General features: G+C 39.4%; 1 protein-coding gene across 1 annotated transcript in view; it reads right to left on the bottom strand.

The window, feature by feature from the left end:
* The window catches only part of KIAA1549L (KIAA1549-like ortholog), a 144976-nt gene that overhangs the window by 10540 nt on the left and 120924 nt on the right, over positions 1 to 13512 (bottom strand). Inside the window, exons 18-20 of the mRNA XM_014949275.1 lie at positions 6843 to 6940; positions 5426 to 5571; positions 2351 to 2502 (exon numbers count right to left, since the gene is read on the bottom strand). Coding sequence (XP_014804761.1) covers positions 2351 to 2502; positions 5426 to 5571; positions 6843 to 6940 — 396 coding nt within the window. The remainder of the gene's footprint in view (positions 1 to 2350; positions 2503 to 5425; positions 5572 to 6842; positions 6941 to 13512) is intronic.

Genomic DNA, 13512 nt, shown 5'->3' with positions numbered 1-13512 from the left:
ACCTGACCAGTAGGGTTTACACATGCTCTATAAAATCTTGGATATCCAACAAGCCATAAAGAGAATGTCAAACACGTTCAGTATAGCGTGATGAGACAAACATAGGAATCTGGCATGATATGAAAGTGATCATTAAATGCAGTTGACTCTATTTAGTTTACAATAGATTATTCGACAGACAAACATTTCAGTAGTACAAGAGAACGAGCCACTAGGGGCCACCAGGTTACTACTTTCACTAATCAGCATCTAGCAATCTGGAAAATAAATGCTTTGTTGGATACAATTCCCTTCTGCCACAAAACTTAGTGCTTCAATACTTACCATTTATCTAAAAGTACTCTACAGTCAATTAAGCTCATAAGATAATTATTTGTTGTCAAATCTGTTTCCTCTGTTACCTTGTTTACAGTCCAGTTAGTGGAAATGTATGAATAGCAAAGGATTTCCATTTTCATCTTATAAATATTAAGCCTCTGTTCTTAATAATTTTCAATAAAATCTTGGAAGCATAATTGAACTATAATCTAGAGGCTCAGAAAACATCCAGAAACTGAAACCCTAAGTATTACTTTAGATCTTTATTTTTTCCAGCATCATTCATGGTTTCTGATGATATTATGTTGCTAACGCTATTACTAGTTCCTCTAGTAATGATTTTAAAATAAAAACAATTTCTTGAAAGATTTGCAGTCATTGGGAGGTAAAAATTCGTTGTAGAAACTGTAGTGGTTCGGTTTTACATTTTTTTTATCTTTGCCTGCAAAGTCACAGGAGGGCTCAGAGTCTGAGTAACAAGAAGTTGTTAAAGCCCTGCAATGGGTAAGTGAAGTCAAAAGAAATATCTGTTTCCTTTGAATTCCTTATTGCCACAGTTCTTTTTCAGACAGCTTCTCACATCCCTCTCCATTCCTTTGTATATGGGCCACTGGCAGTAGCTGCTCTTCCCACCTCTTTCCCTGCAGACAGGGAAACCCACAAAAGGGTTATGAAGGAACTGGGGGCTGGAAACTTGCGTTCCAGTTTTGTCCAGTTTGTTTTCAGTCTCCCCTTTTGACAAGTGATACCCGATTCTTTTTTTTTTTTTCATGGGACTGCAGCCAAGAGGTAGGGATACAAAGGGGAAAAAGAATGGAAGACGAGTTTTGTTTTGGTTTGGTTTTTTGTTTCTTCTTCAAGGAGAATCAAGGAGGCACAACAAGCCTCCTCAATTTAAAATGTCAGCTGGGTTAAAACAAAAAAAAACAAACAATGAAAAGCACAAATAAATAAAACAAAGAAAAGGAAAAGGGTTTCTATGCTTTAAAGGGCAGCTCTGGAAAGGGAATCTGTACAACTCCATCAAAAGCCTCCAGGTGTCAGGGGCACATCAGCAGATGTGCTCAGCTCACAGCTGAACATACTTGTTTTTTCTTGACATTTCAGCCCACAAACTCAGACTTACATCTGACAGTCAAACTGAATTCTTTTCCTCACAGGCATCAGGAGCAGTAATAAAGATTTGGCAAGAAATAACCGCCCCCAGGAACATTTATATGACCGTGTTATCTCCTGCTTAGCTGCTCAAAGACAACTATTAGACTCCAACTGCAATCCACTAAAATATTCTGTTGGTGATATGCACATGGAAATAGAATCTAACTCCCAGTTTGTTTAGCTGAATTGGTTCTGCATAAATACCAGATGTGAGTTCAAGCAGCAGAATTGATCTTTTTTTTCCTAGTGGAAAAAAAGCCTCAAGTTTTAGAAATGGTTTCAAACATGATAAACTACTGCAATTCATTTCAGGATGTCTCAACTTTACTTCTTTGAAATATAGGTATACTTTGGGCTAAAAAATTGCATCTGCCCCAGACTGGGATTGTGCAATTAATTATTTAATTTATGATCTGGCACCACAGCCTGCAGGAAGACTTGAAACACTGTGCAGCAGGGCTGCAGTAGAGCCTGGTGCTAGGCTGCCTTGAGAGAAGCCTCCAGGAGGGAAAGATGCTCCCCAACATCCAAACAGCACAAGACCATCTTGAGAGGCAGCATCACCTACTCCTCCCACATGCCTATCATCTAAATATTTAACCTCTGTCCTGCAAAAGAAAAATGGTACCTAACCCACCAACTTTAAATAGGTGCCAGCCCCTAACCTAATTAATGATTTAACTCTCTAGAAGTTCATGGGATGGCCAGCTAAAGTATCTATGCCCCCTCTCGTAACTTTTCACTGCTATAGACTATTTCCATTCAAGGAAGAATTATCTTGCTCAGATTCTTTGTTGATTTCTTAGCATTGCTTTAAACCCCTCCTGTGCAAATCACAGAAAATATATGTAGTTAGAAAAGCAAGGAAGCTTACTGAGTCTGCCCACTGCCCTGGTAATTCGTTCTCTCCAGCGTAGGGCATCCAGGCTTGGTTCCTGTATGCGGTGGGTGGTGTTGGGATAAAATAGCCTGTGAAGCCAGGTCGGTTTGCTGCTGGTATGGCAAACACTGCTGGTACAGTATTTCCTATTAAGAAAAAGAGTAGAAATAATTAATAGCTAATATTTTCAGTTATAAATTAGAGTATGATACTTATGAAGTAACTGGCCTCAGTCTTTTTTTTTTAAATTTTTTTTTTTTTTGGTGAGAATGTGATCATCATCCGTTGGGTGTAAGGCTCCCACCATCTGAATAGAACATCTCTATAATGCTGGGAAGTACTGAAGAAGATAATTTTGCAGTTGTCCATAATCATGCACAGCCTGCAGATAAAGATACAAGGCCTTAGTCATTAGGACTTGGACCCTGTAGTAACTGATCTTCATCAAAACATGGAATCATTAGGAAAAAGGCTTCTTTTCCTCTTGCATTTGCTTCCTTGTATTCAATTTTTAGATTTTGTTACCATGGCTTTCAGAGTAGTTCACCTTTCTTTTCAACAGCAGGATATAGAGCGTTCAGTTTACACAGTAAAACTGTCTTAATATCTCTAGGCACATAACCTACAAAAATGAATGAGTAATACATTTAAAAGGCTGTAATCTCAACAACCCCATCATAAAACTTCAACACTTCAGATAAAAAATATCAGGGCTCTACTCGCTCAATTCCTTTCCCAGGAAGAGTCTATGACTGCAATAAATTATGCAGCTGCCACTTAAATAAATATTTCCAAGGAAACTTGTTGACACCAAATCTGTTTTATCACATATTCATCAAGATGTATGCACAGGGACGTCAAGGAAGCCTTCAACTGAAATTCTACTATCATACTCCAAGTTGGGTAGGAGAAACCAGCTGTTTCAGCCAAATCTCTGGATGTGGTTGTATCTGCTCTTTCAGGTAGGGGTTATAAATGGGGTCACAGAGATGCAGAGAACAACGTGGTTCTTGCTGCAATTACTCAGATTACCCACTTGGTTGTCTGAAAGAGAAGCATCTTCTCACACACTCCCGCTATTTCCCTTGAGAGAAGCCATCATAATTCCATGTGTTTGCCACGTTTAGAGTAAAATACAAACAACTTGCTTGTCCAGTAATACTTCCTTCCTCTAGTGTCTATTTATGTGTGAGGACAGACACAAGTAGTGTACCACTGCTACACTAATGTCACAAAAACCCCATTCCTAAATCCTGGGCAGGAAAACTCTCTATCATCTTTATCAGGTAGTAAACAAAGACCATGGATGGTGTGCTTTGAGTACTCAGTTATAATACATGGACATGTATCTTACTTTTCAGATTCACTGAATATAGCAAAAATAACACCATTTATGTGAAAGGAGAAAAGCCAGTAAATCCCCTAAGAACACAACAAAGTATAGCTCAAGTATTTTCTGTGAGGAATGGATGCACTGTAAATGTTGCACAGATGAGCACTGGCTCTGTACTAGAGTCAATGCAGAGAACATACAATTCCTTTTCCTTCCACTTCCACATCATCTGAATATTGTCAACAACGTATCTGTTTTTAATATCACTGGAAATGATAGAGAAGTGTGTCAGAGAACACATTACTGTAAGAGACTAAGAGTGAGCTCTTGGTAACGTGGCATATTTTATAGCTTGAAATGCTTTAAAATGAAAGGGTGAGCATCTGCTCTTTTCAGATTCACATGCACAATTTGCAGAAGGTATGACAAGAAGTAAGAGTAGAATGGGTCCTTCAAACCTATTATATTTAATTAATTGACAACAGATTTGCATATCCACATTATTATTCTCAGTAGAATATGTTGAATACAATGGAGATAATGCTCTGTTACTTCTGAGGAAGCTAAGAAAGAAATTTTTCTGGCAGATTCACAGAGCAATGTCTAATAAACCTACCAATTTCAAAACTTTGACCTGACAATGTAATATATTTTTAATCTTGTAAGCTCGTTTATATAGCTCTTCAAGAAAACATTTTTTTGCCAATGAGAAGCTATTTCAAATATTTTCTTAGCTAAATGTTCTCCAAATACCATCCAAACAATATATCAGCTTAATCTCATGGTTAGATCAATTCATTTGTAAACAAAATTCATATCAAAAAAGACCAGGAACTCACTAGGCCTTTACAACTGGGACATTTAGACCCAAAACAAGTTCTGCACTTGAGCAGGAACCACCTTTGCAAAAACAAGAGGAGAGGTGAGCTAACAGATTACCTTTGACTGTGCAAAAAAGCACTGCTGCCGGATGTTTTGAAAGGAAAGGTGCACGTACCTTCAATTTACACTCCTCAGCAGCCCACTGTTGTGACAAGACTAGGAGTTAAGTTTCTCAAGAGGAAATAGGGAGTCGTAAAACTCATCCCACAGTCAGGCTGGAAAAGCCCAGTCTTCTTTGTGTCCCCTTGTTTTTCCTCCCTCTCCTTACAAATCAAGTAGAGCTGAATGCCATTATGCCTCCTTCTGCAGCACTATGTACAGCGCCATTGTACATATTCTGTTTTCAAGCACTTGGGCTGATATTCTTGACTGATAAAACAATGGAAGGACCTACTTCATTTCTCCATGCCCCTCAGAGCCCCGTTACCCATCTCTCCTGCTTTGTTTGTTTCTGTACATGCTGCAAACCAAGACGCAAGATGAATTCCAGCGGATTTTGTGGTACAAAGGAACTGTTTTGCTGAGCTTTAATAATTCAGTTTCTTGATCAGTGAGCCAGCAGAATGCCATACTTGAACAACGACCATCTGGTATATTACTGCTGGATCTTACCTTCAGAAATGACTATTTCCTGGTGCTTCTGCGGGATGAGTAGTGATTTACAACGCCACTAATGCTGCATTTACAAAAGAACAATCCTTTGTAAACTCCTTCAGTTGTACCAGTAAAAAACACCTAATACAGTCCTTCTCCAAATAATCATCTGTATTTGCTATATCCCATACATTCATTTATATGTAAAATAAATTGTGAGGCTCTCAAAGCCACAAGTTGTGTCTGCACTATTTTTTCACCTGAGTGAAAAGCTGATTGATCGAGTGGACCAACAGACATCGGAGCTCTGGAACCAGGTGCATAAGATGCCTGATCATGATGCTGGGCCTGATCTGCCCCACTGGACTCAGGTATTCTCACTTTGCTGCCAATATCTGATGTAGACCTGTGCAATAAGAAACCAAAAAATAGAAACTTTTGTCATTCTGACTGACATAAGATTCATAGCCACATACATGCCTATCAGCTGCAGTATGACAAGCCTACTAGACAAGAGCTATCCGATTTTACTCTGGCATGACAGAAGTTTGGAGAAAACTGGAGAACCAAAAGTCTGAGAACAACTTCTTTAGCCTGACCACTACTTTGCCAACGCATATTATGACCATTCCATAGAGCTTTTTCTTGCTGCTTCAAACAAATTCCTGTGATGTGCAACACAAAAACCAGAGCTTTACCATTGCTCATCAACATGAGACTGCAGACAATAACATATTACTGCAGCATATATGACATGGTATCATATAGTAGGAGACTACTATGGTAAGTAACCTTAACTGCACTTGGGAAGTACTAACATCTTTTGAAAAGGTGTGTTCCAGCTGCTTTAGAGCTAAAATATACTGCATGAACAAGAATATGTCGACAAAAACTAGCTGTGTCCTGAATGTTTGGACACAGTTATGATATCATTAGCAGCCCCTCAGGAAAGTTTCCTTTGGCCTGGGTGCTCCTCAGCAGCTGTGGGCAGGTCTGCAGTGCCTCCAACTGCAGTTGGCACCTGGCAGTACCCAACAGCACAGCACTGAAGGAGTTCATCCACCACAGAAGTGTAAAATCTCCTTGAAATGCATTTATAGAGTCCCTTAACGCGAGGAAGAGGCAAAATGGGCATATTTAGCTTCAGAAACACAGGTATGAGCTATCTGAAAGCTAGGCTGAAATTCCCAAATGATAGAGTCCCTTAACGCGAGGAAGAGGCAAATGGACATATTTAGCTTCAGAAATACAGGTATAAGATATCTGAAAGCTAGGCTGAAATTCGCAGATTCAGGGTACTGAGAAACATCTTACAATTCATCCATATCCTGTTGCAAGTCCTTACAACAGAGAAAAGCAGGGAGAATGACAGAGCGAGTTATCTACCAGCCATCTGCAATACAATACGCCATTATGCGAGTTGAGGCAAAGCCTGTTTTAAAAGAAATCAGAGAACTGGATTTCCTAATTTTATTGAAACTGATTGCCTAATAGAAAAGAAAATTCATTATTATTCCTTTCCTCTCCGTGTTAAAATGAAATAAAATCAACATGTTTCTAACTTCAAGAATGTGTCTTCCAAAGTGCCTTGTAAGTTCCCCTTCAGGGTTTGCCCCAGTTCTTATTACAACAGTGGGTTTTAGAGATCATAGCTAAAATAAAACAACAGATAAATACCTCCTGAGAGAGGCAACAGCCACAGGACCTGTTCTGGGAGGGACCGGAGGAGGAGGAGAACCCATTACCATCTCAGGAAGCTGAGAAAATCTGTAAGCCTGTAAAGGAGAAAAATAAGTATTTTCTGAAACACCCATAGATCTCAGTCAAATTAAAAACCAAAAGACCTCAGAAATAAATACCTGCTTTGCGTGCCTGCCAACAGGAAGTTAACTTTTTGTGGCATCAATAGCAATTGCATTTATTTGAGAATTTACAGTGCTTGGGTGATTTTAGGATGTGGAAGAAAACACAAACAAATGAGCTCAGAGCCAAGATGAAGTCTAATTTAAATAAAACACATGAAACACTATCTCTGTGACATTTCTAACCTTGCTGGCAAAGCAGGTCTGTTATGATTATGTGAGACTCAACAGCTGCTTTGGATCCAGAGAAAAAGATCTCACTATTTTCATTTCCTCCAGAAACAAAGTATTGTAAAGATTCAGCAAGCACCCTCAGAGCAGCATCTCGTGAAGTGAAGCTGCCTGTGAGCAATGCATATTCCAACCTCTTCCTTTCACCCTTGAAGAGATGAAAAGAAAACTCCTCACAAAAACCCCAAGCTCTGTAATTTGCTAAAGCAGTAACGAAAGTCTCACACAGTTCTGAAAAAGCAGAGTAATTCAGAACACAGGACCAACTCACTAAATCACAAAATTAAGCATCTTGCCCCCATAGTAATTCTGGATTTTATCACTAATATATGTGAAGAGCAACTAATCGTGTACATGAAATCCATAACATGCAAAAAATGACATGCAGGACAAAATTTCTCTTCTAAATTCTTTGTAATAGTATAGATTAGAGGTTAGAATTTTGCGAAATATACTTCAGGACACAAGGATGATATCTCTCCAGTGCTTCATTGACACTTCTCTTCAACACATTGTGATTTTGGGATTTTTTTTAATTATGCTTTTATTGACAATGCTTCAGAACAATGCACATGATTAAAGGAACTAGAGCCCAAATTTCAATCATAGGACTTTGGCCCTCTAAAAAAAGAGGTGACACTTTTCTTCAACACATGGTGATTTGGGTTTTTTTTTTAATTATGCTTTTATTGGCAATGCTTCAGAGCAATGCACACGATTAAAGATAAGGTCAGAGCAACAGCAAATGACAAATTATGGGGAGGCTGTCCAGTATCAAGATATGGGCGTTTTGACAAAAACTAGAGCCCAAATTTCAATCATAGGACTTTGGCCCTCTAAAAAAAGAGGTATCTGGTTTAGCCAGAGAAGCTCCCTCCCCAAACAGCAGAAAAAGCTAAAGCTAAAAACACATTACCATGGGATGAGTCATTCTCTTATCTCCTGCATGTAGAAAGAGCCTACAGGATTTACATGATTAGCTCAGACTTAACACCTACATTTAGGTTTGAATTTGGCAATATAAATCCCACACTGAATATCAAAAACCACTATCTTTCAGTAATCTTCTTTAAAGATTACACGTTTAGACAATGTTCCAATACCATCTTTCTCAAATAGCTGTAAAACTGGGTTAACACAAAGGAAAGGTAACTTATCAAATACTTACTTTTGATGTCAGTGTCTCTAAGGGAAAAACAATACAGACCAAGCATCTTTCTCCCGCCTCTCACTGCCACCCCTTTTAAAGCAGGGTAGAGTCCCTCAAAGGCATGTCTATGAAAACAATTTTTCCTTTCATGCCACCTACAAAGTCTCCTAATATTTACTTTCAGCATGCTACAAAGGTATTTAAAGTATTTCTATATTTAGGTAGAAAAAAAATCTAAAAAGGCAACAGTACATTTCCTAGCCAATGGGTTGAAAATACTGATTTTTAATGGAAGAACAGTATAGAAAAACAAATGGTATTTGCATCAAAGAAAACCTCAATTAGATTTCCCCTAATAGAGCTGGACTTGAAATGGTCTGCAATGCCTCTTCTGCGTCTGAAAAGCTGGCAGTGCTCTCACAGGCTGAACCAAACACTTCCTTCTGGCTCCACAAGCCTTTCATCCCACGTCTTGCTCTCAGCATGCATTTCTACCAAGTATGAAATTCTTTTTTTCCCCTATTTTAAAGGCACAGTACATGAACTAATGTTTTAGAGTGGCTGGTGACTCCGGATACCATTTAAGTATAACAGGGTAGACAGAGACACACAGGTAGATTTGGTGATTCTCTGTTGTGTTAGTGGATGTGCTTTGCACACTGATATGAAAGGAGGCATTTTAAGGGATCACAAAGACCATTTCACTAATGTGCTGCAGCTTGCACTGAAATTTTGGGGGGCGGGAGAGGGGGGGAAGTAAAACAGAAAATCAAAGCACTTATTTTTGCTGCTTACATAGGAGATAAACAATTTTGGGTGAGTGGCAGTATTTTGCTAATGGCTGGGCAAAGTGAATCCTATTAAAGTGAAAAATCCTGTTAGGAGATCTGCTGTGCCACACAGGAACAGTCTGTCCTGGGGGATGGCAGTCAGTCTTCTCCGTGCCGAGCTTCCACAGACACCAAAATTGTTACAAGAGGGAATTCCAATGAAATGTCTAAAATTTCTCCAATAGGCTGGGGTATTAATGTTTTCCTACATGCAACACATAAATGGAAAAAAAAAGTTCAGAGGCTAAATTAAACCAAAGTTGTGCTAAAGAGGCCTATCTGTTATAGATTTAGATAAGCCCTTAGATTCTAGGCTAACATGCATGATTGTAGAAATAAAGTCACTTCACTGAAATTCATGCACTGCTGCAAATCCAATCAGAACAAAAAAAAATAAAAATGAAAAAAACCATCCTATTAAAGTGAAAAATCCTGTTATGAGATCTGCTGTGCCACACAGGAACAGTCTGTCCTGGGGGATGGCAGTCAGTCTTCTTTGTGCTGAGCTTCCACAGACACCAAAACTGTTACGAGAGGGAATTCCAATGAAATGTCTAAAATTTCTCCAATAGGCTGGGGCATTAATGTTTTCCTACATGCAACACATAAATGGAAGAAAAAAGTTCAGAGGCTAAATTAAAGCAAAGTTGTGCTAAAGTGGCCTATCTGGTATAGATTTAGATGAGCCCTTAGATTCTAGGCTAACATGCATGATTGTAGACATAAAGTCACTTCACTGAAATTCATGCACTGCTGCAAATCCAATCAGAACAAAAAAAAAATAATGAAAAAAACCGACAGCTGATCTCACAGAAAATTTGCCTACTTATATTCTTCAAAATTAGTTTATCCTTCAAAAAAAAGTGTTGCGTCACTTTTGTTTTTCACCAAGAAAACCCAAAAAACAAAAACCAACTTAAAAAGAGAAACATTCTGCAGGGATTCCAGACTCTATTTTATTGAAAAATGAGGACTGTATTAAGAAAAAAAAAAAAAAAGCAGCTATAACAATCACTGGCAGTAATACAGTAATCAAATTTGAGATTCAGGACAGACTGCACAGGTACCAGACTGCAGACCCCACATCACCTTTTCAGGAAGAAATGCCAGTGAAGGAGTCTGCTGTGGCTAAACCAGACAATTTGAAAAGCAAACAGTGAAGAATTTTAAAAAGTAGTGAGTTCAGTTTAGCAGAGAAACTTCAGGCTTTGGGCCCAGGAGACATACAGCACAACCCTCTGGAAGATAGAGACCAACCACCAGCAGACACTGGCACCAGTGTCTCCTACAACCCATACAAGTCTAAGGTACCACCTGTCAGGATGCAGGGGAAAAAAGTTAAACTGGCACACAATAACCAAAGTTTAAAGGGGAAATTTTGCAGTTAGCTTCAGTCTACATTTCCCTGGTTGCAGTATTAAAATATTTTTACCACCCTGTCAGGATGCAGGGGAAAAAAGTTAAACTGGCACACAATAACTAAAGTTTAAAGGGGAAATTTTGCAGTTTGCTTCAGTCTACATTTCCCTGGTTGCAGTATTAAACTTCAGTATTCAACTTACAGATATATTTGTCTTGGGTGAAATTATTCAATGTTGCCTCCTAATTACAGAAATATCCATCTCACCATAGGAATTGAAAGGGCAGTGTCTTTGTTTATTCACTGAATTATTTAGCTAATTGGATTATCAAATTGCAAACCAGGAATAATGCAAACACTGATTTCAGCTGAATTTGGTTTTGCTTTGCTAGCTGTCCTGCTTTATACTTAATGTAGTAACTGTTATTGAAAGTGGCTGAACTTTGGTAGAATACTCACTTTACCTCTGGTGAAACCAAGAGAAGCTCTGAGGACATGGATACATTACTAGTCTCTCAACCTGCAAGTCTGTCCATCAGTGCCTGCTGTACAGTGCTGGGTCTCACCTTAGGACCCAGAGCTCTGTTACTCTCACTCCTCCAAGGAGGGGAGATGAGAACTGCTCCATCCCTGCAATAAAGAGGAGTTTTATCCCTGGCCGTAACTCTCTGTTCAACTAAGCTGTGTGAATTCCCAAAGCAGTGACACGATCTGCTGAGGCACAACGCTGCTTGTGTTAATACACTCGATGCTACAACTCCATCCTCCAGTCCGTAGTACACCAGCTGGATGACAAAGACCCAGCCAAGTGTTGCTCATCCCATTTTTGGAGGATCCAGAACAACACTAAGAGATCGCATTTTCCTAGCTTTTCTCTGCCAGGAGAGAGCCTCAAATCTCATCCCATTTTTGGAGGATCCAGAACAACGCTAAGAGATTGCATTTTCCTACCTATTCTCTGCCAGGAGAGAGCTTCGAAGGAATACTGTTATCACAGGTCATCCGTGAGCAGTTTGATAGTCAGACATTCCCTCACAAGAGCTACAGATAATATCGTTATTAATGCTACCATGTAAAAAAATAAAGAAATCCCCAAACCCACAGAAGGTCTCAAAATGGAAAGGAAAAAGAAGAAAGATGAATGCCCTGGAGACATATCTGAAGGGTGCCTATAGAAGAGCTGGGGAGGGACTCTTTGCCAGGAAGGGTAATGATAGGACAAGGGGAAACGGTTTCAAATTAGAAGAAAAAAGATTCAGATTAGATCTCAGGAAGAAATTTTTTACTATGAGGGTGGTGAGACACTGGAACAGGTTGCCCAGGGAAGTTGTGGATGCCCCATCCCTGGAGGTATTCAAGGCCAGGCTGGATGTGGCCTTGAGCAACCTGCTCTAGTGGGAGGTGTCCCTGCCCATGGCAGGGGGGTTGGAACTCGATGATCTTTGAGGTCCCTTCCAACCCTAACCATTCTATGATTCTATATACAACAGTTTAATGGTGGGACTACCAAGAAGCTGACTGCAAAAAATCAAAGATCCATAACCAAGAGGAGACCTGAAGAAATATAGGCCTGAAGAGTGGTTCTGGTCCCCAGAAAGTCTATGGCAGGGAGGGAAACACAGAGATGGAGACCTGCATGCAGATTTTCGCTGTTTTGCCTCAATCCATTTCCATTTGTACTTTATAGAGTTAGAGAATATCTGTGCTAGAAATCTTATGCACCACATGTATCACCTCTGAGATGCCTTTGCAATAATAAAACCTAAAGGTGCACTCAAGTTACTGGAAAGTTTATGGGATCTTATAAAAAGTTTAGAGTCTGGACTGTGAAGGGCCAGATTTCAGAAGAGAGTAATGGGCTGAAGATCTTTATACTTTCATTGTATCTAGAGACCCAGCAGTAAAGCCAATGTCTGCATTAGTTCCATCTAAGAGGACAAAATGCTCTTGAATACAGATTTCAAATGTTAATAGCATTGTTAATGTTGACTTTTAATTGCCACTAAGAACTGAATTTTAAGAAAGGGCAAAAATAGATAATTCTTGGTTTGCAGACGTAACATCCTCCCCCTATAACACACATCCCAGTGCTGAGGTACCTGTTACCCCCAAAGCTGCTGAGGCTGCTCACTTGCCCCTCACCTCACCCACCCCAGACATCTTCCCTGTGTGTCAGCCAACCCACTCCTGAGCACTCCCCTTTGCAGCTTTTCTGCCAGAGATGCTGAGCAGGGGTATCCCGCACAGGCAAATAGGTGCTAAGATGCTCAGAGCAGTAATTCTTCCATGTTCTTCATGCCCACAGATCACTTGCCACACACATCTCAGCTAGATACTTTTCAGTTCCAATCCTCCATTCCCGTTTAAAAACAATCCAGTAAATAGCTTAGTTAAAGTACTGCTCATATTCATGAAATTGATATGCAGAAAACTATGAATTAACAGCCCTTATCCAAACTCCAGTAGCCTATGACTATCCTAACCTGTGGTGATCAGTTATCTTCAGAGGACTTTTTAACACTACCTTCAAAATGCCAGAAAGATAAGCAGATGCTTAACAGTCCTAAACATGCAGATGATTTAGAAGAGTCATGAGTCTTAGAAAGAAAACAGTGAAGCATTCGCCAGAAAAGTTTAGCTATTACATTTTTTAAAAAATCTGTTGCTATATAATATGTTTAATTTCATTTTAGAAAGACTCTCTCAAGTGTCAAAGTAATTTGACTACCCATTAGCTGTTTCTTGTAATCGAATTCTAACCATAAAATGTGATTAGATATTGTATGAAGTTCATCGGACCAATTTCAAAGTGCCAGAAATAACCTTTAGCATGATTTAAATAGCACCAGCCTGAACCTTTGCAGGCAGTACCACTAGCTTTCAAATATGTTCAGAATAGTTCCGAAGCAGCATC

Source organism: Calidris pugnax, unplaced genomic scaffold, assembly GCF_001431845.1.
Source record: "Calidris pugnax isolate Ruff unplaced genomic scaffold, ASM143184v1 scaffold177, whole genome shotgun sequence".
Taxonomy (NCBI): Eukaryota; Metazoa; Chordata; class Aves; order Charadriiformes; family Scolopacidae; genus Calidris; species Calidris pugnax.
Note: the sequence above shows the minus strand (reverse complement) of the source record. Positions and strands in the feature narration are given on the sequence as shown.